At 35.5% G+C, this 21,483-nt stretch overlaps 1 protein-coding gene across 13 annotated transcripts in view; it reads left to right on the plus strand.

The window, feature by feature from the left end:
- Positions 1–21,483, plus strand: part of LOC128871949 (protein lap4) — a 239,552-nt gene that overhangs the window by 126,302 nt on the left and 91,767 nt on the right. For 10 of the 13 annotated variants that reach the window (XM_054114140.1, XM_054114144.1, XM_054114148.1 and 7 more), the window contains 6 exons: positions 3,691–4,046; positions 4,248–4,538; positions 6,331–6,540; positions 6,806–6,992; positions 7,091–7,536; positions 11,779–12,066. In XM_054114140.1, coding sequence (XP_053970115.1) covers positions 3,691–4,046; positions 4,248–4,538; positions 6,331–6,540; positions 6,806–6,992; positions 7,091–7,536; positions 11,779–12,066 — 1,778 coding nt within the window. Of the gene's footprint in view, positions 1–2,767; positions 3,184–3,690; positions 4,047–4,247; positions 4,539–6,330; positions 6,541–6,805; positions 6,993–7,090; positions 7,537–11,778; positions 12,067–21,483 lie in introns of those variants that run through there. The other 3 variants (XM_054114150.1, XM_054114153.1, XM_054114146.1) reach the window with 2 other exon arrangements.

Below are 21,483 nucleotides of genomic sequence, written 5' to 3' on the forward strand. Positions count from 1 at the left end.
CTTCCATCAGCTCTTATAACCTGCTCCAGCCGAGACCTGAGGCGCTGACATGTACGAAGCAACTAGTCTTTATCCATTGTAGTCATTACTTCCATGATGGTTCCAGTAGATACATGTACAGGTTCGGAAGTAATCCTGAAACCCTGCCCGAGGTAATCACCATCACTGCTCAATACCCGTAACAGAATCAGTGGTGTTTTTTTTGTATCCAAACCACTTAATTATCTTTTTAAGACTTTTCGCCGTGTAGAACGATTCCAGTTTCTCATCGTAGCACGGACACCTATTCCGCACTACAGTACTAAACTTTAATTAGGAAACAAAGCACTAAATATATGCCCCTTTATCAGCAGTTTTAGGTCTAATGCCTACATAAATGTTTTTCAGATTTACTTAAGATAAATTTGAATTAATTTAAACAGTAAGGAACTGTGCAATTCCATTTACATGAAAGACAAAAACACAGAACATTTGTAAATGAAAAATATTTGTTGGAAAATAGCAGCAAAAAGTATATACGAAAGTTCACAGGAAAACGGATGCATGTGCCGCCATATTATTATTAACCCAGTAAGTAAGGAATTTCTGGTACAGTCGAATCTCTCGAAACGCAATCAAAATGTCCCAAAGATGATTGCAAATAACGAAAAGTTCCATTTATTAGACGGATTAAAGAAAATGCTCGGATTTTTTGTTTTTTTCATTTGATCTTTCTTAATTGGTTCTTTCGAAATTCACCAGCGTTCTCCGTTTTTTTCAAATTTGCTCCAGTTTGCTCTTCTGATAATTTCTTAAACAAAAATTTGGTTACCGTACACTTTTCCCAATCCATTTTTCCCAAAAGTCATTTTTCCCAAAACTTTTGTTCCCAATAAAATAACTCCCAAACCAATTGTCCCTAAACCATTTTCCCAATTCAATTAAAATCCTATTTTTCCCAAACTTGTTTTGGGGTTCCTTCACGGTTCTTGCCTGTTTTATGGAACACGTACGAAGCTACGCTTAACAATCAACACCGTACTAACAATATAAGCGAGGGGTGGCATAACAGATTTCAACTTATGGTTGGAAAAAACCATCCATCATTCTACTATCTTCTTCAAGAGTTTCTGAAAGAGCAGTGTGACACAGAAACAATTTTAAGACAATTAGACCTGGGACAAAAAGTAAAAGCAGCTCCAAAAAAGAAATGGTTACAATCAAAGATGAGAATGAGAAGTAGAGTGGCTCAATATGAATATTACAAAGGGAGCGAAATTTCTGAGTATCTTCGACTCCTTGGACACAATATCAGCATCTAAAGAATTTTTACACATTTTATAATTTTTATATCATTAATAAATAATTTTTTGCTCTTTGGAAAAAAATGTATTTGGGGAAAAAGTCTTGGGGAAAACAGTTTGGATGAAAACATTTGGGAACATTTGCCTTTGGGAAAAGTAAGCATTGGGAAAAGAGTTTTGGGAAGAATGGATTGTGAAAACTGGTCGGCAACGCAAAAATTTACATATTTCATTTAAAATAAAATCAGTACAAACAAAAATAAAAATTTCATTAAAAAATCTGTATTATATCTTTGTAAATCATCAAAAAGTTTAAACGTTCTGAAAACCGCAACCAAAAAGTTAATAATGTATAATAAAGATAATATATTATATCTCTATGAGATGGCTGCATTTATTGGAGGGAGATTCAACTCATAATAATAATAATAATAATAATTGGCACTTACACCCTTTATTGGGTATTTAGTCGAGCTCCTCCTCTTAATTGTGGTAAGCGTCTTGAAGTTTTTCCACAAATGCAGGACCGACAGTTTTATGCCGCGGAACTTTTTTCATGGGAGTAATATACTCAGAGTTTTGTCGTTGCCTGCTGAGGGCAGGCTATTAGAGAAAACTTCAATGATTTGGTGTTTCATACCCGAGGTTGCGAACGTGCGAGATTGCGAACCGCAGGTATTTACGCACCAACCCATTCTGGTGCAGCGTGCGAGAGACTCAATTGTATTAGGGTATTTCTGGGGTTTAGCTGGTACCAAATTTCATATTTCCTTCCAGTGTTTTTATTACAATTTTGAAATAACTCAAGTGTACGCGTTTGTTGTTCCTTAAAATTGAAAATTATAATCTTTTCATTGCTTTAATAAAACGATTTTTCGCTTATATAGTATGTATAGCCTAATTTCTCAATATTTCAGGCGTTGCTTTGAATCGACTTTAAAATTAATGCCGCACAACTAAAGTTTAGTTCACTATTTCGCAAATTCAATTTTGTGCATTAAAACTACGCGTATAATACAAGAGGAAGAGATTTATTGCTCTTACCATAGAGAAAGAAGCTTTAGTCTTTTATTTTTGCTTGCCGATTTGAGCGAAGAATTGTGTAGTTACTTTCAAAAGCTATTATCGATGCAATTGAACACATTAAAATCCAATAAGCAAATATGTATTTTGTAAAGAGCCTGCGACTTTTACTTTATGCTCGCTGCACTTATATTTGTATATATGAATGTCTGTGTGTATGCCCGTGTGCATGTATTTTTGCCCTGTGCGCTGTTATTGCTGCTTCCGCCTTCACTCCAGCGCTTTCACTGCATTTCTAGTTCTGCATCTGTTTCTGTTTCTGAAATCTTGCTCTAGTGCTTGTGATTTTATAAAATTGCGTACGCATACTTTCCTTCAGCTTCCCATTTTGGCTGCAACTGTTTCCTCTATTGCCGAGGATGATTCGATGAAATTGCACAAAATAATAAAATTGATAAAAGCTCTTTACAGAATGATGATGCATTAGATAGGCGACGGGTCTTTGTATCCGTTTACACAAAATCTGTTATATGTACGAGTGCATAAATAAATATAAAAGAGCAGAAATATTATTTATATCGAATACGTGAAGCGTATAAGCGGATTTTTTATTTGCATACATACGAACGTACGGACATAAGCGTCAAAATGTTCAACATTAAGTTAAAAATTAAAGAGGGCGATAACACATTTCCTCACTCAAGGCGTTCGGGTTCGCTGGTTAGTACCAGCGGTCGTAGCAGTCCGGCCAATATGAGTTTACGCAGTTCACTCGCGTCTTCGAATCGCAGCCCAAGTAATTCGCTGAAACGCAAGGACAAACGTGTTAGAATCGTAACAACGTACGCTGGAGACTTGGAGCGACCTAGACAATATGGTAAGAATGCTGATTGTGGCAAATGTAGTGATAGCCATAATGATGATTATGCGCAGCGGAAATACTCGTATCAGCTGTTGGCTCAGCTGGGTGAGCAGCTGAAATCTTAACCAAATATTTAATGCTCTACGTAACTGAGATGAGGTGTTTACGTCATACACCTTGTGGGTAAAAGAAACGTTTTCTAGGTAATAACAAATCGTGACTTACATTTTAAACATTTTAGTATGAACATTTTGCCTTCAAAGACAGACTTAAGTTGCATACATTAAACAAAATCACAGAAAGTAACGTAGTCTAGACCAAATGAAAACTCAAACCATTATGTCCACATGTGAAATATGTAATATATTAAAAGCGTAAGAGAATGTAATATGATTTTATTTGCATCTAACAATGCGGACGGGCGATCACTTTTTAAATTTACTTTATTAGCTTTTGCTTTCTTCAATGAGCTGCCATTCATACATTTAATGTATACCTTCTTTTTGTTATCACTTTTTTCAGATGCGGTTGATGGGCTGACGGAGCTACGTCTCGAACAGTATGAAATTCATATTGAACGCACCACTGCTGGACTTGGCCTGAGTATAGCGGGCGGGAGAGGCTCAACACCCTTCAAAGGCGACGATGAGGGCATTTTCATATCACGTGTGACCGAAGGTGGCCCAGCGGATTTGGCTGGCTTGAAAGTTGGCGATAAAGTACTAAAAGTGAATGGTATTTCTGTGATCGACGCCGATCACTATCAGGCTGTACAGGTATTGAAAGCCTGCGGAGCCGTGTTGGTGCTGGTGGTAGAACGCGAGGTGACCCGCCTTATTGGACATCCGGTATTTAGCGAAGATGGCTCTGTCTCACAGGTGGGTGGGAGAATTGCTTGTGTTAAGAGTATTTAAATGCTTTCTGTGGTTAATTGTGTCGTTAAACATGCAATTAACATTGGGCAAAAATTTGAATTGGCCTTTAATGCATGCTGCAAATTGATTTTCATTTTAATTTACTGTAGGAAAATGTGCACTTATTATTGTAATATTTGCAAATTAAATTTTCTTCACTTCCAGATTTCGGTGGAAACACGGCCATTGCCAGCGCAACAGCAACAATTTACGCAGCAACATGAAAAATTCATTCCGGCACCAATTGAAATTATTCCAGAACAGCAACAGCAACAACAACAACCTGTTACAAATTTCAACAGTTATCAAGCAAATGTATTTACCACACCGTCAACGCTTACGGGAACAGCAGGAGCAACAAATGCGGCAAATTTATCACAGCAACAGCAGCAGCAGCAGCTACAACCGCAACACGTTGGGGTTGCAACAACAAATGGCATTTTGGAAAATGGCAAGGTCGGTTTGAGGGGGTGTCGGCCAGTTATGCAGTTGAATTTTAAGGGAAATTCATGAAAAATGGTTTTGCAAATTGAACTCAAATGGAAGTAGAGATCAAAATAATATTTATGGTATTTTCGGAAAATATTACACCATGCGACGGTAAAAGTTATCCAGAATAAATTTCATATGCACGTGAAACTATAGATTCTATATAGTGATGCTGCATGCTCAGTTTTTCATCGTCTGCTCAATTAAATTTTCTTAAGAACTTTACAGTTTGAAAGACTAAATTTAACAAAATAGCTTTAAATACTTATACTCACTCTCTTAGCTCTCGAATTTCGTGGACATCCTTACAGGACACTCCGCGTATGCATCCTGTCTGACTCGGCATTACTTCGAGTCCTTTTTGCATTAGCCGTATGGAGAATGAGGTGGAATCATCTCAGCACCTTCATATTGGCTCTTATTTCTTTGCTATGCATGCTGATATAACATATCTTGATATTAACAATCTGATTGGTGACGGGTGAGATTCTGCGTACTAGACAGTGCTAGTTTACTGGGGAGTCTGTCATAGTTTACTGACGGAGGTCAACCACCATCCATTGCAGACGAAGAGCTTCAGCTGTCTCGTGAGGCCCGTGTAACTTTAGCTCAATTATGGTCTGGAAGTCACCACTTCAACTGCCTCGTGGGATTCGCGTCATCTTGGCGCAATTGCATTCCGGATATTGTAGCAGGTTAAACTCGACCCCGACATACTCAATATATGCCGACATACATATGCCCCCGTAAGGTACTAATCACCTATTCACATGCCCTCCTTGCTTTACACCCCTCTCCCTCTGGACCCAACCTGTCGAAATAGGACAACTCTTGGGCCTACCGTTAGACGAGTTAGACAATGATGCTCGGTGACTACATCGCACTGAACTGTTACAGGAACTACTTAGTGAACTGTTACAGTAACAACAACAACATTAACAACCTGATGAACCCCATCAGCAGCAATAAGCTGTTAACACAACCATAACTCAGTCATCGTTCGGTCTATATCAACTTATCTTCTTCCTATCTAGATGAATAGTTGAACTTCTCTCCGACGAAATAAAGTATACGCAATGAGTACTATAAATAGTATTTAATTGTTCTAGCGAAAAGTAAAAAAAAAAAATTTCAATACCTGGATATTCTTCTTTCGTCTGATATTTATACTAACATCGTGATTATAAGTATTTAGGGCCATTTTTGCAATTTAGCGCTTTATAACTTTAAAGCCTCTTAAAAATTGAGTTGATGAGAAAACGATAAACTGAGCATTACGAGTACTATGCAAAATCTAAAGTTACATGTGCACATGAATTATTTCCTGGTTACAAAAAAAAGTTGATTTTTATTGCACGGTGTTATTTGCATGTAAAAGATATTTTAGAGAATTTGATGATAACAGTTATGTACATGTGTATTTGGTTCTGTTTGAGGAGAATTAAAGCAAATTTCATGATGCAGAAATTTTTGAAAATTTATCACTTTTTTGTTTTTAATCAAGAATTCACGCCCCTAGTGTGATGAGTTTGATATTTCTTAATATCATCAGTAACATATTTTCTTTATTAAAATATTCTTTACCAGGATATTAGTTTATCCATCTTGGCAAGAAAAATTATTCATCTACCTGTTGATTTCGGTTTACTCTGATTTATCCTGCACATGTGTGGGATTCATTTATTATTCAAATAATATTTATATACATTTTAGCTTTGGAATTGACATTTATTTGTTTTCTCCTTGTGGACTTTTGTAGTTGACGCAGGATGCCCCCTTGAGCTATCTTCAATTGCACACGACTTTAATTCGCGATCAAATCGGACAGGGTTTGGGCTTCAGCATTGCCGGTGGAAAAGGCTCGCCACCGTTTAAGGATGGCTGCGATGGAATTTTCATTTCACGCCTAACTGAAGGTGGTTTGGCGCAGCGTGACGGTAAAATAATGGTTGGCGACCGTGTGATGGCTGTAAGTTCATTAAATCTCTACCGCAACAACAATACTCTTCACTTCCATATCCTGTAATCATTTTCGTACTCATGTACTCATCTATGTATGTTTGCAAGTGTGTGCATTTGTGTATACTTATGCTCACATTTTCGAACATTCAAAGCGAATTTCGCAATTACTCATCGATGTTTCCAATTTGTAGTGGTTGTCATTACCACATCCTGTGCGTGCGAAATGTTTGTGTATTTTGAGTGCTTCATGGTTGTGTGATTTGTATTTACAGATTAATGGAAATGACATGACGAACGCATGCCACGACGCGGCGGTACAATGTCTCACAGAGCCGCAGCGATTTGTGCGCTTGGTTTTGCAGCGCGAATACCGTGGACCTCTGGAGGCGCCGTTAAGCCCACGCAGTCCCGCTGTATTGAACTCGCTTAGCCCTTCCGGATATCTCGCAAATCGGCCAGGTTTGTGGAAAATCCAAACAGTCGAAATAAAAACTTCACTCTTCCTTTCTGTGTGAAATTAGAATTTGAAATTTTTTTGATTATTTTTCTCACTGCAGCCAACTTCAATCGTTCCATTGGAGACATAATAACAGAGCAGGCACAAAGTAATTTGCAACCGACTCCAGTACTGGCACAACAACAACCAACCCAACAACAATTCAACTACACCACCCAACCGTCGGCATATGAGACACATAAAAATGCCGCGATACCCAACGCAACAGCAGCAACAATAACAGCCGGAACTGCAGATGGTAATATTGTGCCGAAAACAAATGGTTTTACGACTGCGGCAACGATGACGTCCTCAAAACAACCCCAGCCGCAACAAATCGATAAGATTACGGGACAGCCAGTACCAGCTCCCAGGCGTGCCAACTCTATTCCTTTAGGTGACGCGGCAGCAGAAGCGATGCCAGCCAACGGCGATGCCGCGCAACCATTCAAACCGGCACCCACCACGGCCACAAACCCACCCACAGATGCTTCTTCAGAAACACAGGTATGTAAAAAGAAGGTTTGATTTTCAGTTTATCTGCTTTAATTTATATTAATTGTGTGTCTGTAACTGATTTGTATTAAATACGATACATATAATATGCATTGGTCGATAGTCAAATATAATTATTGTTGTTAATCATCATTACGCCATTCAGTGTACCTACATACTCATTTTTCAGAACACAAAATTTGAGAAATTCCATAATAAAATACGTTGCCGTTGACAGTTGTTGACAGCTTAGAAGTTACATATATATAAGGAAAATTTACAATTTAGTACAAACAACCTGGCATCGTGGCATTTGCAATCTATGATGGGAAGATATAAATTTAATTGTTGGTCTGCCATGGTGGTTTGCAAATATTATCATGCCAAGCTACTTGTACTTAATTGCGAACTTGTTTATAGTAGATCAGTTGCTTGAACTTAATAGTCAAATAATTCCATTAGACAAAATTTAAGTTACTTGCTGTCATTTAATTAACTTGTCATAATGCTTTTTTGCACTTTAGTATCCACACACATGTTTACGAATTGAATGAATACATTCGTAATTGTACCAAACACTAATTTGGTTTGTGTTTTTGAAACATCTGCCAATGTGAAAGCATAATTTGCTAAACAAATTTAAGATTTTTTTATTTTAATACTGCACGAAAGGTAAGTACAATAGTGAAAGAGTTAGTGAATGAAAGGCATTACAGTATTATTGATTATAAGGATTTAACCCTTGAATAGCATCCTTATTTCCCTGTTGTGAAAAATAACCCATGATTACGAATATAAAAAAACATTTTTGTAGTTTTTATGTGTTAGGGAACTTACCAATTTACAGTTTAGTTAAAAAAAAAAACAATGTTGTACTAGATAAATTGCTTTAAATAAGATGCCGCTATTATTGTCAGAAAAAATATCTTTAGGTTTTTATTCGCATGGGTAAAAATGACCCCATGGTGTTACTTAAGGACTAAAATTAGTTGATGTGTTATGCACAAGTGCATACAAACAATATATGGGAATATGTATAAATTGGTATAGATATATACAAGTATCGGGTGTTTTGTTAGCTGCATGAGAACTATCGATATCCATAAATATGGTTTGACATGAATATTTCTGCTCCTTTTAAGGTTTGGCAGTCATCCTGAATCATTTTGCGCCCAAACAACGTCTTCAAATTGTGGAAATTTACTTTGAAAGCAAAAAAAAAAATAAAGTAATTAAAAATAAATAAATCTATTGGGGAAGTTCATAGAGCACTGGTGGCATTATCGCTCCTTATTTCTTTCGAAATGATGAAAGAGCTGCCGTTACGCTATCGAGCCATGCTGACTGAATTTTGGTTTCTAAAAACGACAACGATATTTAGTTCCAACAAGACGGCGCATCTTGCCATACAACTCGCTTAACAATCGATTCATTGCAATATTCAAGCCATAATTGACGTCTTACAGCCAGATTTATTGGAAAAAGTAATCAAATATCATATTCCAAAACTAAATTCTATGATACTTTACCAGATTATAAAATAAAAAATTACGCCCAACAATATTTCTGCACAAAGTAGAGTGTGGGCCAACTATCGTTAGAAATTTATAATAGTTTTAAGTAAGAAACGAGTTGTTTTTTCCCCATTAAGCTGGTTTTTGTTGCATAATCTTGTTGTTTTGTTGTTTTTGGATGTATAATCTTTCCGGTTAATTATGGAACACTATTTCATTCAAACGACTTCCACGGCTGGCCTTGCAGTAACCGATATGGCTAACCACGTTTTTTTTGCACATTTTCGACAGTATGGAGCTGTATTTCATTGCTGGCTGCACCAAATTCATTGTTGACGGCGCCCATTCGCCCAATATTTATCCTTAATGACACCCCACAAATGATAATCTTACATAGTCAAATCGGAGATGCTTGGTGACCGAAGCACATCAGGAAAAGGGCTAATAAAACGATATTCGCTGCATTGTCTTCTGAAAAGTCACATACGAGTTTTTGGTGCACCAGATTCGGCAGATTTGCTTATTAACGTATCTTCCGAGAAGGGAATGAGCTTCACCGGAGGTAATGGATTCTCGGTAGAAATGATTTTCTGAAGGTGGCTCACCATTTTGTTCCAGCGTAAATCGTTTCATTTCGTAAACTGCGGATGTTAACCTAACTTTCTGTTTCAATAAGCAATCAAAAAGCAATCCGTAGTTCAAGTTTCAAACGTTAGATGGCCCATTCTATCTTTCGTATTATAGCAAATCAAGCACTTTTTTCTCTCAATTTTAGGATATAGTTCGTTTCGTTATATTTTTCAAACTTGTATTTGTTATCGTTGTTGTATCACCACATAGTTTTCCACATAAAGTAGTGAGGAGTGCCGTTGCCTTAAGGGGGGATTCTACTGTAAAAATCAAATTTTCATGGATTTTGTTTTCATACTTGTATTAATTTAATTAGTAAAAAAAAGTTTAGGGTTACATAAACACAGGTCTTGAGTGTACAACAAAATTTTTTAAATTTATTTTCATTTCAAAATGGCAGCTGTACAGCCGCTCCCCCGAAACGCCTTTTGAAATCTGCCCACACTGTCGCGCATTTAAAAAAAATCTGAGATGAAAAAAACCAATTTTTTTTTATTATATATCATTATTTTTAGTTGTTAAGCCTATTACTTGCAAAAAAAAAAAATTTTTTTGTAAAATTTTTGAAGTTTTTTAAAAAATCGACATTTTTTTGTTGTCATTTTGTTATTAAAAAAGGGGTTATAAATAATAAATTTTTTTCCACCATAGCTTTAAAAACTAGTAAATATTGTTAAAAATATACTATCAAAGTTTGAGCTTGATATGTTAATTTTTCACGGAGCTGTGATGTGGGCAATTTTGAAAACGTGGTTTCGAGAAAAACACGCTTACACAATTTTTCATACTTACAGCATATGACCGTAAACCGCTCGAGCGCTCAGTTTATACCTGCTTTGCTAAAACTTTTATAACTTGAAAACTATTCAAGATTTCTTTTTAAGATTTTCATGGAACATTCTGGAGTTGTTTCTGAGTATGTTTCAACAAAAAGTAAAAAATCGATTTTTTTTAAGTTTTACAGTAGAGGCCCCCCTTAATAGTCTCGCTCGTTGTAATTTAAACCCCACTATCCTCTCGTGTTTGATATTCTTATGATTTACATTACAGCACAACTTGCGATATCCCGTTTAGTTAAAAATCGCTTAAACACTTTTATTAGCAGTAATTTAGATTAAAATTTTAATTAGGAAGTTTAAATGATTTGCTCAGCTTTACTTAAAAAAGTAAAAATTGTATTAAGTTGCTGCTGAAAGGTAAGTAAATGTTTGTGTGTGTTTGCAAATTTATGCGGTAAATTATGATTTTCACATTGTATTGGCCCTCTTTAACCGGATATAATAAAATTGTTGATGATATTTTCTAAATATTTAATCTTCCGCCATTAATAAGGACGAATATTTTAAATTATTATTTTATCCATTGTGTGCTAATCTAAAATAAATTAATAATAATTTTACTATCATTTAACCGCAATACTGTGTTTGTGTTTGTATATTGCATGATTACATAGCTAAATGTATACTGGACGAATTTATTATTGTATTGTATTTTGCAGAGCCCAGTGTAAACTCCTGCACCCCATGGTATACATATAAATATATCCATCCCTATACGCCTGCATATACATACGTGTCTTTGTATTTAATCATTGCAAAACTTTTGTTTATATATTATCGGTTTTGTTTTTTGAAACATATTAGTTTTAGGTTTTTCTTATTAACTTCTATTCATGGAGTATAATTATGTATGATTATACGTTTTATGCCAATCCATCGAAGGTAGTTATTTTTTTTATTTGAATTTTGTTCATTTATTGTACTTTTTTGAGTATCAATTTATTATTATAGGTATGTCTTTGGTTAATTTAAATTTCCTTATAATATGAGCGCAAATTTGCTTTCAAACATCGGCACTAAAATTTAGTTATTTAAGCAGATTTTATAACCCAAAAACCTAAACAAGCATTATTTTCTCTTTTTCTTTCTTTTGATTTAAAAAATATTTTTGAAACTCTTTAACCAAAACGCAAACCAATCAATCAAACGAAACGAAACGCAATGAAACCTCATTGAAAATCTACCAAAATTGATAAAAAAATATATTTATATATTTAAAATTGTAATGTAAAATGCTTCTGATGCTGGGAATTACTTTGCACCCTATGTAGGTGCCGCCGCTCCGCCCGCTGACAAGTGAAGATTTCCAAGCGATGATACCGGCACATTTCCTTAGCGGTGGCAGTCAACATCAGGTGAATGTGGCGCGTGGCAACGAGGTGGGTGTTGGACCCTCGGTCACCGTAACGGTGAACAAAGCTGTTCCAGATCTGCCTATGTTCCCGGCAGCGCCCACGGAGCTGGGTCGCATTACCGAAACGATCACAAAATCCACATTTACGGAAACCGTAATGACGCGGGTCACCGATAACCATTTAGCGGAGCCACTGATCAGTGAGGTGATTATCAAAAAATAGAAAAAAAGAAGAAAACACAAAATACTTTTCACAAGCGAGCACAAAACGTACGAAAATGTATTAGAACAGTACAGACGTACAAAAAAAGAGTAAAAAATGCAAAAAAAAAAAAAAACAGTTGCAGAGCTACACTTTGAAATCACACGGTATTCGCCAAATGCGGGAAGCTGTATTGAATTTTTAGTTTTTGATTGCACTTTTCCATGCATCCATCTGCCTACTCTTTGACTCCGGTCCATTTCTCATGTGGGACTCCTAATTAATTACATAACCCACATGTTTTTGTAAATAATGTTATTAAAAAATTTCAATTTCTAACTGGATGCTTCAGGCGCACCCATATCGAATAACCAACTTTCATTCACGAATATTTTCAGTGGTTTATGGTTTTTTTTTTTAATAATTCTTCAAGTAGTTAGAGCATCTAACTCTTTTAACATAACATTAATGTATTTAATATAGCAGTAAAGGTTTTTTATAAATAGACTTTAGTTATTAGTTACATACACATAAACGTTAAGTAAATATTAAAACTTTTATAAAAGAAGTGTTCAAATGTAAAACCGGACTTATGAGCAAGTCGTTTGTAAGTGAACTTATCTGAGCACTCGTTACATATGTACATTGGCAACTTTTTAATAAAAAATGTATAACTAAAAAATCTTAAAAATTAGTGGGTTGTCTGAAAAGTTCAGTAACAAATTTTATTTTATTTTTGATAGTTGATTTCTTGTTCGTTTGGTCCCGTTTCGGGCGAAGTCGTTAGTTTATCAGAATAGAACGAACTTCTAAGGGCAAGAATTAGCTCAAGCGCCTTGAGGCCTCTATTGAACTCAATTTTACTTCATGGAGACAAAAGATAAGCCGCAATTACAGTGCAAGTAAAATGTGACTAAAATATTTAAAAAATCCCACAGTGGCTCACAAAAATGTGCGTGAACTTTTTTTCTTAGAAATATTTTCGAAAAAATCATGTTTTACTTCGATTTTGAAGTAAAAAAAAATTATGATTATAACAAAAAATCTTAGGTTGCATTTGCAAAAAAAAAAAATTAAATATTAAAAATAAAATTTTATAACTGAACTACATAAAATTTTAGCTGATCTAAATTCTCATCACAATAGCTCACAAAAACATGCGGAACTTAATTTTCATAAAACTGAAAAAAAAATATTTTTTGTAGTTATAACAAAAATATCTTAAATTTTATTTCCAAGAAGCAACACAAGAAAATTTAAACTGTAAATGAGCTGAATTCTCGTCACAAAAGTATTTGGAATTTTAGCAGGCAACCGGCATTCGGAAAGTACCGTTAAATGCTGTAAAATTCGCCACGCGGTAATCATATAAGATCGTTCTGTACATGGTAAAACGGCATAGCCAATATCAGACCGTTAACCGGCTCTCATCGAATTTGAGAGAATCAGCTGATAGGCTGAAGTAGATTGTGAGATTGTGTTGGTGATACAATATACGAAAAAAATCGGCACGGCTTCGCTTATGTTGCTTCGTTGCCGTCTGAACCATAGATGACTAGATGTGAAACTCTTTTTCTCGTGAGAGCGCTGAAAAATGTGCATTTTTTATAACATTTTCCAATATTGCCACACCGGTAGAAATATGAATTGGGTATTTTTGAACCAAAGGTCTGGAATTTTTAGTTTCCACACCACCATTGAGGTTAGTATTTAGTGTGCGGTTGCCCAATAGCCTTATATCACTCGTAAACAGTTACATATACTAAAAATAAGCACAATCCGTATGAAATATGTACATAAATAAGCAAAAAATTTAAAAATTTATATGTAAATGAAATTATTTAAAACTGAAATACAAAAGTAATTTAATAATAATAAAGTAATGAACGCGAAAAACATAAGTTATAATTTAAAACATGACTTATTGCGATTATTCTCAAACAACGAACAGAATAAGTTAAAGCAGATTACCTTTAATTTTTGAAAATATCTCAAACACAAATTCAGTTCCCTTACCTACGCTTTTCAACTATAGAATATTTACGTATGTATATACAAATTTACATAAACCAACACACAGTTTTCAATAAAATTACATTATGTACATAAGACTAATTAAAAGTAAAAGTCGAAAAGGATATAACGAGCTTTGGATTCTACAAACTCACTTAAATTCAAATTATTACATTTCAATTGAATTAATTTTACGACAAATAATTATAAACATTTCAACACGTCATTTCCCCATTAAGCAAAAACGAACTGTTTTCGTCTGTTATTTTTGGCGCGTTTCTTCTGGCAGTCTGCCATTTCGCCTATCAGCTGTTCAAAATCCCATAATGTGTGAGTGCTGCCAAGTTTTGAAACGTCCGCATGGGCGCGCTCTCTCTCAAAATGAATAAGTTTCACATCTAGTTATCTATGGTCTGAACAACGACTAATTGGACGATTGTGTGAATACGTGTGAAATGAGCGGGCAGAATTTGACTGCCAAGTACTCATGTGACGTGGCAGTCGAAGTTGCTCGCACAATTTTCTGTTTCACCTTAGTTAATATCCAAACCTGGTAAATCTATCATCCTTGCGTTCTGTATGTACTCGTAGTCTTTGGTGAATTTGGTCAGCACAAAAACACAATATGTGCAGTTAAACGCGGAGGTGGTAATGTATAATATGCAATCTTGTGGAGACTGTACGAGTGCAAACAAAGAGCGTCGGTAAAGTTTGCGGTGTAAAGCTTAGTTCACAATAAAGTACAATATGTAATTGAAATTGGATAAGATTTTGCATAATACAATAAAGCTTGAAAGATTGCTGCTATTTTCTGTTCGTTAAACACTTTTTCCGAATACTTTTGGGAGCCACTGTATATTCAAATGCGAGTTTTAAATTAATTTACAGAATGTTTCCACTAGAAGTGGTAGTAACTAGTATGTTGCCTGAGATATTTGCATTGAAAGTCATCGATTGGTCATCATTTGTTTTGGAGATTTTCAGACAACCCAATATTTTTTAAATACTTAAGTCTGGTTTTGCACTTATACACTTAGATTTTGATACATATACATTTATTATCTACTAAACCTAGGTGGATAGTTTTGAACATATGTAATAGTTTTTGCATGGAATGTGTTTTGTATACAAATTTGTTGTAAGTAACTGCATATTGCTAAGGAATGATAAAATGTATTCTCAAATGCTTTATTCGATGCGATTTGAATTTATTTCTTGTATGTGCGTGTGCAAATGTCTTAATGTATGCATTGCATTTATTTTAATATTCGTAATGGTTGTTCCCTTAAGACCCCCATTTTCAATTTAGGGCCACTTTTTTCTATCAGAACACACAACGTTGTTAATCCGCTGTCATATGTGAACATTCAGGTTTAGTCGTGGATAATTGCCTGGACGTAGAACGCATAGAACTTGTCAAAGATCCATTATCGTTCGCAGTAATCAGATGTGAGGTAGCCATTTATCATCGCATATTTCGTTCTATACATAAAATTCATGTGTATACACTTTACTTCAATAAAAACATCAGATGTTTTCTAATAATCTTCGTGTTTTTGTTATAAATATTGGGTGGTTGGTCTTAATCGGGCAACCTACATTTTAGTTTAAACTACAAAGTATAAGACTGTACTCTGAGAAAGCTAAAAGTTTAAAGGAGAATCTCTTTTCATCCACACCTTTGGTTTCTTAAACGGGGTTTTCAACAAGAACTCTGTTTCTCAATATGGGCAACAGTTTTGACATTTGATTCCTTGACATCTACATAGTAGAAACTTTCGCAAATGTTACAATGAATTCAATATTGCTCGAAAAACGCATTAAAAAATAAAAATCCACTATGAAAATGGTTGATCTGCAAATTCGTGATATTTTCTGTCAACGTAATCGTAACATAATGTGCTATGATTTTAGCTTGATTTACGAGTGTTTGACTGGGCCGTTCAACTGAAAACATCGGATGTAGTCTGAAGGTGTGATTTGGCCATTTTTGTTTTTTATCTCAAATTCGGCTGGAAATTCGGTTATGATCAACAGCGAAAGATGTTAACAATTAAATTTTGGACGTTTAAGGAAAAAAGGAAAACACTGACATTTGGCTGGAATATCACAGTCACCGACCGCATAATTTCAAAAAAATTCAGTTGTTAATTCACCGTCTCAATCATGCGATTTAACGCCAGTGGATAATTTTTTGTAAGGCTATGTTAAAGAGTTCACAGGGAGCCAATCGAATCCAATGTTACTTTAAAACTCAAAATCCTTGATGTGGTTAACAAAATAGATCCACCATTTTGCCAAAAAGTGATTGAGATTTCTTATGAAAAAATCGATATCTGTAACTGCTGTCCTGGGTATTTGGTTGATATAATTTTTCATTTATTATGGCCAAACCTTACGCTTTCCAGTGTGATAAACACTTTAATCATTTTCATCTAAATTCTTTGTTTTATTTTGTCTTGAAAACCAAGTTCTTGTTGAAAAACCTTGTATAGATCCTGTATGGGCACTACCGCTTTATCCGATTTATCTTTTCTTGCTATTCGAAGCTTGAGAATTTTTTCTATATTATTGAAATGAGGAGCTTCATAATAAAGACTACTATACTAAACACCGGGAAAAGAAAGTTAAATACTTACCATAACCTTATGAAAGGTAGTGCAATATTAATCGCCCTATCAGAAAATTTATAATTTTTGCAAATGGCGCCGTACGTCAATCATATTTGGCGCTTGTGAACTATACAGCTGCAGTATAGAAAGAAACAAGTAATGGAGCGCGTAAATAAATATTTCCTTCACTTAAAATTATGTTTTTTTTTGTATTTAGTAAAAAAGTTATTCCAAAACAAAACTGATGATTAATTTTGCGTCACCTTGTATATATAATTTTTTAGCGCATATTTGGTTTTTATTCGCTGAGAAACGTAAACCATTTACATCGACATTATTCCATATTCATGCACTCCAAAACGCTACGATTTTAATATCTTTGAAACCATTGCACTTTTTAGAGCAATAGGAAATGGCTTCAAAGTGAAAATTATTTGTGAATGAGTGCAATTATTTAGATTTTTTGAAAGTAAAAAGTATGTGAAGTAAAAAGTTCTCAATGTTTTCTACTATACGTCATTACTGAGCGGTATTTCACGATGTACGAGTATACATATGTATCTACAATCGGATTCATTGCACGAGGTTGCTGCTTCGAGGGTCGTTTAAAAAGTCCATGACAAAGACGTAGTTCCCTTTAGATTGATACACTTCGTCCAACGCTGTTCTACTTTGTTGATCCGAATATTGTTTCGAATAATAGGAGTTGCGCCAGTCTCAGAAATAGTAATGTTTCTGTAATCACCTCCTCGGTTGAATAAAATTTTTTCTCGCCAACCATTTCTGCAAATTAGGGAAAGAAATTAGTCCAATATAGAAGGATCCGAGGCAGCCAATTCTGGATAATAGGCGGGATGTAAAATAAGTTGAAACCCTATCTCCATTAATTTTGCGACCAAAACTGCTGAGGTGTGAGCTGGTGCGTTGTCGTGATAGAAAAGGGAAATCACTCGAATTCTTCACTTCAAATGAATGACAAACATAAAGAAATAGACCGATTTGGCTGACACTTGGTTTGTGTTCTTCCAAGAGGTGCTCCTAACTAAACATAACCTCGATATGCCTCAGTAGTGCCACCTCTCTGACTTTGCATGGACTTATCAAACGACCCTCGTACTATACAGTGCTTCAAAGTGGAAATCACGCTTGAGAAATAGTTTTTTTTATGGTTTGTTGCTTGGCGAAGCCAATTGTGTGTTACAGTGTTCCAAAATAAAGGTAAAAAAGAAAAGAAAAAAATCTATGCATTTTTCATTACCACTTCGACCAAGTTGAAAGGTCGAAGCAAGTGCCCAAAAATTGTACTTTCTATGGACTCAATACAGTATTAAATGCAACAGCAAACCGGTGATTTCAACGACTCAGTTATAGTGGGCCAATCGGAGATGTTTATAAGTTTTGTAAAATCATAAGTATCGGCGAGTTGGACCAGCTTCTTTGTGAGCGTATTCGAAGATTAGTCAGTAAATTGAAACCATTGCCATAAGGATAATTATGGCTATGTTAATTTTATCGTCGTAATAAAGGGAATAAGCGAAAAGTGGCGAGAACTTTTTACTTCACCTGGCGTTGATTACATTTTCTCGCAAGACCTTGTTACAGGACTGATCAAATATAGTTTTTAACTTTTATGAAAATTTCCAATATACTGAAAGTGCTATTTATTGTTGCGGTTATAATGTAAACATAGTTATAAAAATCTAATGTACGGTATATATACAGAAAACTAATTCGAAATATTTACGGAGGAATAAGATAGACTGAAAGAAGCAAAGAATCTGAATAATCGTGGTTTCGCAACTAACGGTTTGGAGATATGAGAAGTTATATGTACAAAGTATAAAACTAGGATTTTTATGGATTTTGTAGGAGTATGATCTATCTTCTTCTTCTTAATTGGCGCGTTAACCGCTTACGCGTTTTTGGCCGAGTTTAACAAAGTGCGCGAGTCGTTTCTTTCCCGTGCTAACCGGCGCCAATTGGACACACCAAGTGAAGCCAAGTCCTTCTCCACCTGATCTTTCCAACGCAGAGGAGGCCTTCCTCTTCCTCTGGTACCACCAGGTGGACTTAACTGCTCAGTTATCTACTTAGTCCAAAGTAGCACTTGTTGGCAAGAGAGATTCTACGTTGGATTTCCAGGCTGACATTGTTATCGGTGTTAATGCTTTAGTCTTTTACAACCTCGAAATTATAACTGTCAACTGACGTGGCTGCCGATACGCGAGTGCGCCGACTGTTTGTTTGATGTCCTCGTTCACTACCAGACCCATTCGCTTTGCCTCTTTATCCAGTTTGGAGAAGGCAGAACTAACAGCGCGTTTGTTGATGTCGATATCATCGGCATACGCCAACAATTGTACGCTCTTATAAAAAATTGTGCCTCACGGAATTAAGTTCTGCGGCTCGTACGATGCTCTCCAACATCAGGTTAAAGAAGTCACACGACAGCGAGTCACCCTGTCTGAAATCTCGTTTGGTATCAAACGGCTCGGGGTGGTCCTTCCCTATGCTTCCTGACCTATACTTTTATAGAAAATCTAGTAAAGAAATTAAAAAAAAATTATAAATTGTCAGAACCTTTCAAAAAGTGCTATAGTTATTAAACGCACTGTGTATGAAATTTAAAAGCATATCTTAAGGCTTAAGGCTATAAGGTTTAATGACATATTTTAATTGCTTAAAATATTTTTTCACGTTTCTGCGCCGAAAATTGTACGTCGTTATGAAAGATTTGAAAAGTATCTGATTTTTGATCGACTTTCAAGCCTACAACATGTGTCACCTGTTGGCAAGAGTTATACCTCGCTTGATCTCCAGGCTTAAATTGTTGGTGGTTTTATGCTGGTTTCTGCATTTCTGCATAGGTGTTAAGGTAGTTTTCAAATTATTAATTAGATTCAAAAGTAACAAAGAATTGGAATAATTTTTTGTGAGCCCTCAGTAACATTACACACCATTCTTGTTTATTAATTTCTTGTTAGTCATTTGATTGCAACCATTGGATTGAAATTCCAAGATGTTAGTTCTTAGATGTGATTTGCCTTCTTTTCGGGTGCTGTCAAGTAGTTTGGTTTGGTTTAAACTTTAAAGGTATTCTAACTCTAGAAAAAAGTGCACTAAAATATTGTTAAGGATTTTATTATTCACCTAAGACTGCAATTGATTCTGTCAAATTAGTAATAAATATCAGAAAAGTCTAATGATTTCAATTTTGCCTCATTCTTTAACACCATTGTCACATAGACACACTCGAAGATTGTACTGCTAATAGAGTCTATACATACATATTTGTACCTCCCCCAAGCTAGATGAAACCACGCTGAAAGTTTTTGAGTGCTATTTACGAAAGCTGTGCCAGAATTGATTATTTCGATTAATATATAGTATTTTCTTTCGCATAAAGCAGTCCATGAGTTTCGAATACGGATTAGTATACTCTGGGTAGCAACCAAACACCTGCAGTCTCTGTTTACTTGGTTTTTTCTAATAGTGGTTAGCTAAACAGGTAACAATAGATGTACATGGAAATTCATATACGAGTGTTTTCTTTTGAAAAATCAAAGAAAATGAACACATAATTTAATTTCGATTTATCATTGATTTATTCGAAAAAGCGATAATTTCCAATATTTATACAAACGGTCAACATACAAACATTCATGTGGCCGCCTTGGTGGGCTAGGCAGTAGCACATCCTGTTAACTAATTTTTCTAAGGCTAGGTACTGGTTTCTGATTCCATCTCACGAATGGTTTGCTCGATATTCGCCTTACTATAAGTACCTGAATTGTTAACTGATTTTTCGCATAGAAAAGCCCTAACGACCAATTGAAGTCGTCGAGACGGCTGATAACACGATTGCCGAGCTTGGCGCACAAAAGATGGTTTGTAGTATGAGCTGTGTGACATGGCGCGCTATCCTCCTGAAACCAAAGACCCTCCAAGTCCATGCCATTTGTAGTGCTCATCGTTGACGGAAATGGTGTTTTCAACAGCATTTTCAAAGAAAGTGCTCCAAAATCTCACCAAACTGTCACAAACTACATGGAACCGCCTGTATATTGCATTTAATTAAATAATAAATAAATAATTTGATTTGGCAGCCATCATTTTTTTTCGCACATAATTGAGTGATGTCGAAGAATTTAAAAGAAGGCAAAAGAAAAACTTTCAAAATTTACCGGAAGGAAGGTGAAAGTGTGCACATTTGCCTTTATTATGCATGTAAGCGTGCGGGTGTAATGGAGAACACATTTTCCATTAAAGTGAGGATGTACCACAGCTCATATGTCAACGCCTTTAATTTTCTGATAAACATCCTGAAGAGAAATCCGCTAGCTTCGAACTGGTAAGTGTCTAGTGCATTTTGTAACCATGGCTAGTGCCAAGGATAATAGTTTACACGGTTTGGCAGTCCGAAGTATTTGTGAGAGTAACTTCGGCTGCCAAGTCATAAGGGATTTCGCAGCAGAATTCTGTCCGTTCATTTTACACGCTAATTTCAGTCGTTCAGATGGCAAAGTAGTAACAAAAGTGTAGGTTGTGTTGAGTTTTTTCGTATATCACTAACAACATCTCAGTTTTGTAGTAACAAACCGCTGCCACATCCCCTTTTGCGTCAGCAAATCAGCTGATTACTCCAAAATCGCTGAGAGTCAGTTAACACCTTCTAAATTCTCTATACCTTGGGCTAGTGCGCGGTTTTTTCTTTTTTACACGCCAAAATCATAAGAAGTGCTGGTCGTGCCCCACTGCATCCCTTTTTTAATGGAATTGAAATAATTTTAGTTTT

Source organism: Anastrepha ludens, chromosome 2, assembly GCF_028408465.1.
Source record: "Anastrepha ludens isolate Willacy chromosome 2, idAnaLude1.1, whole genome shotgun sequence".
Lineage (NCBI taxonomy): Eukaryota > Metazoa > Arthropoda > Insecta > Diptera > Tephritidae > Anastrepha > Anastrepha ludens.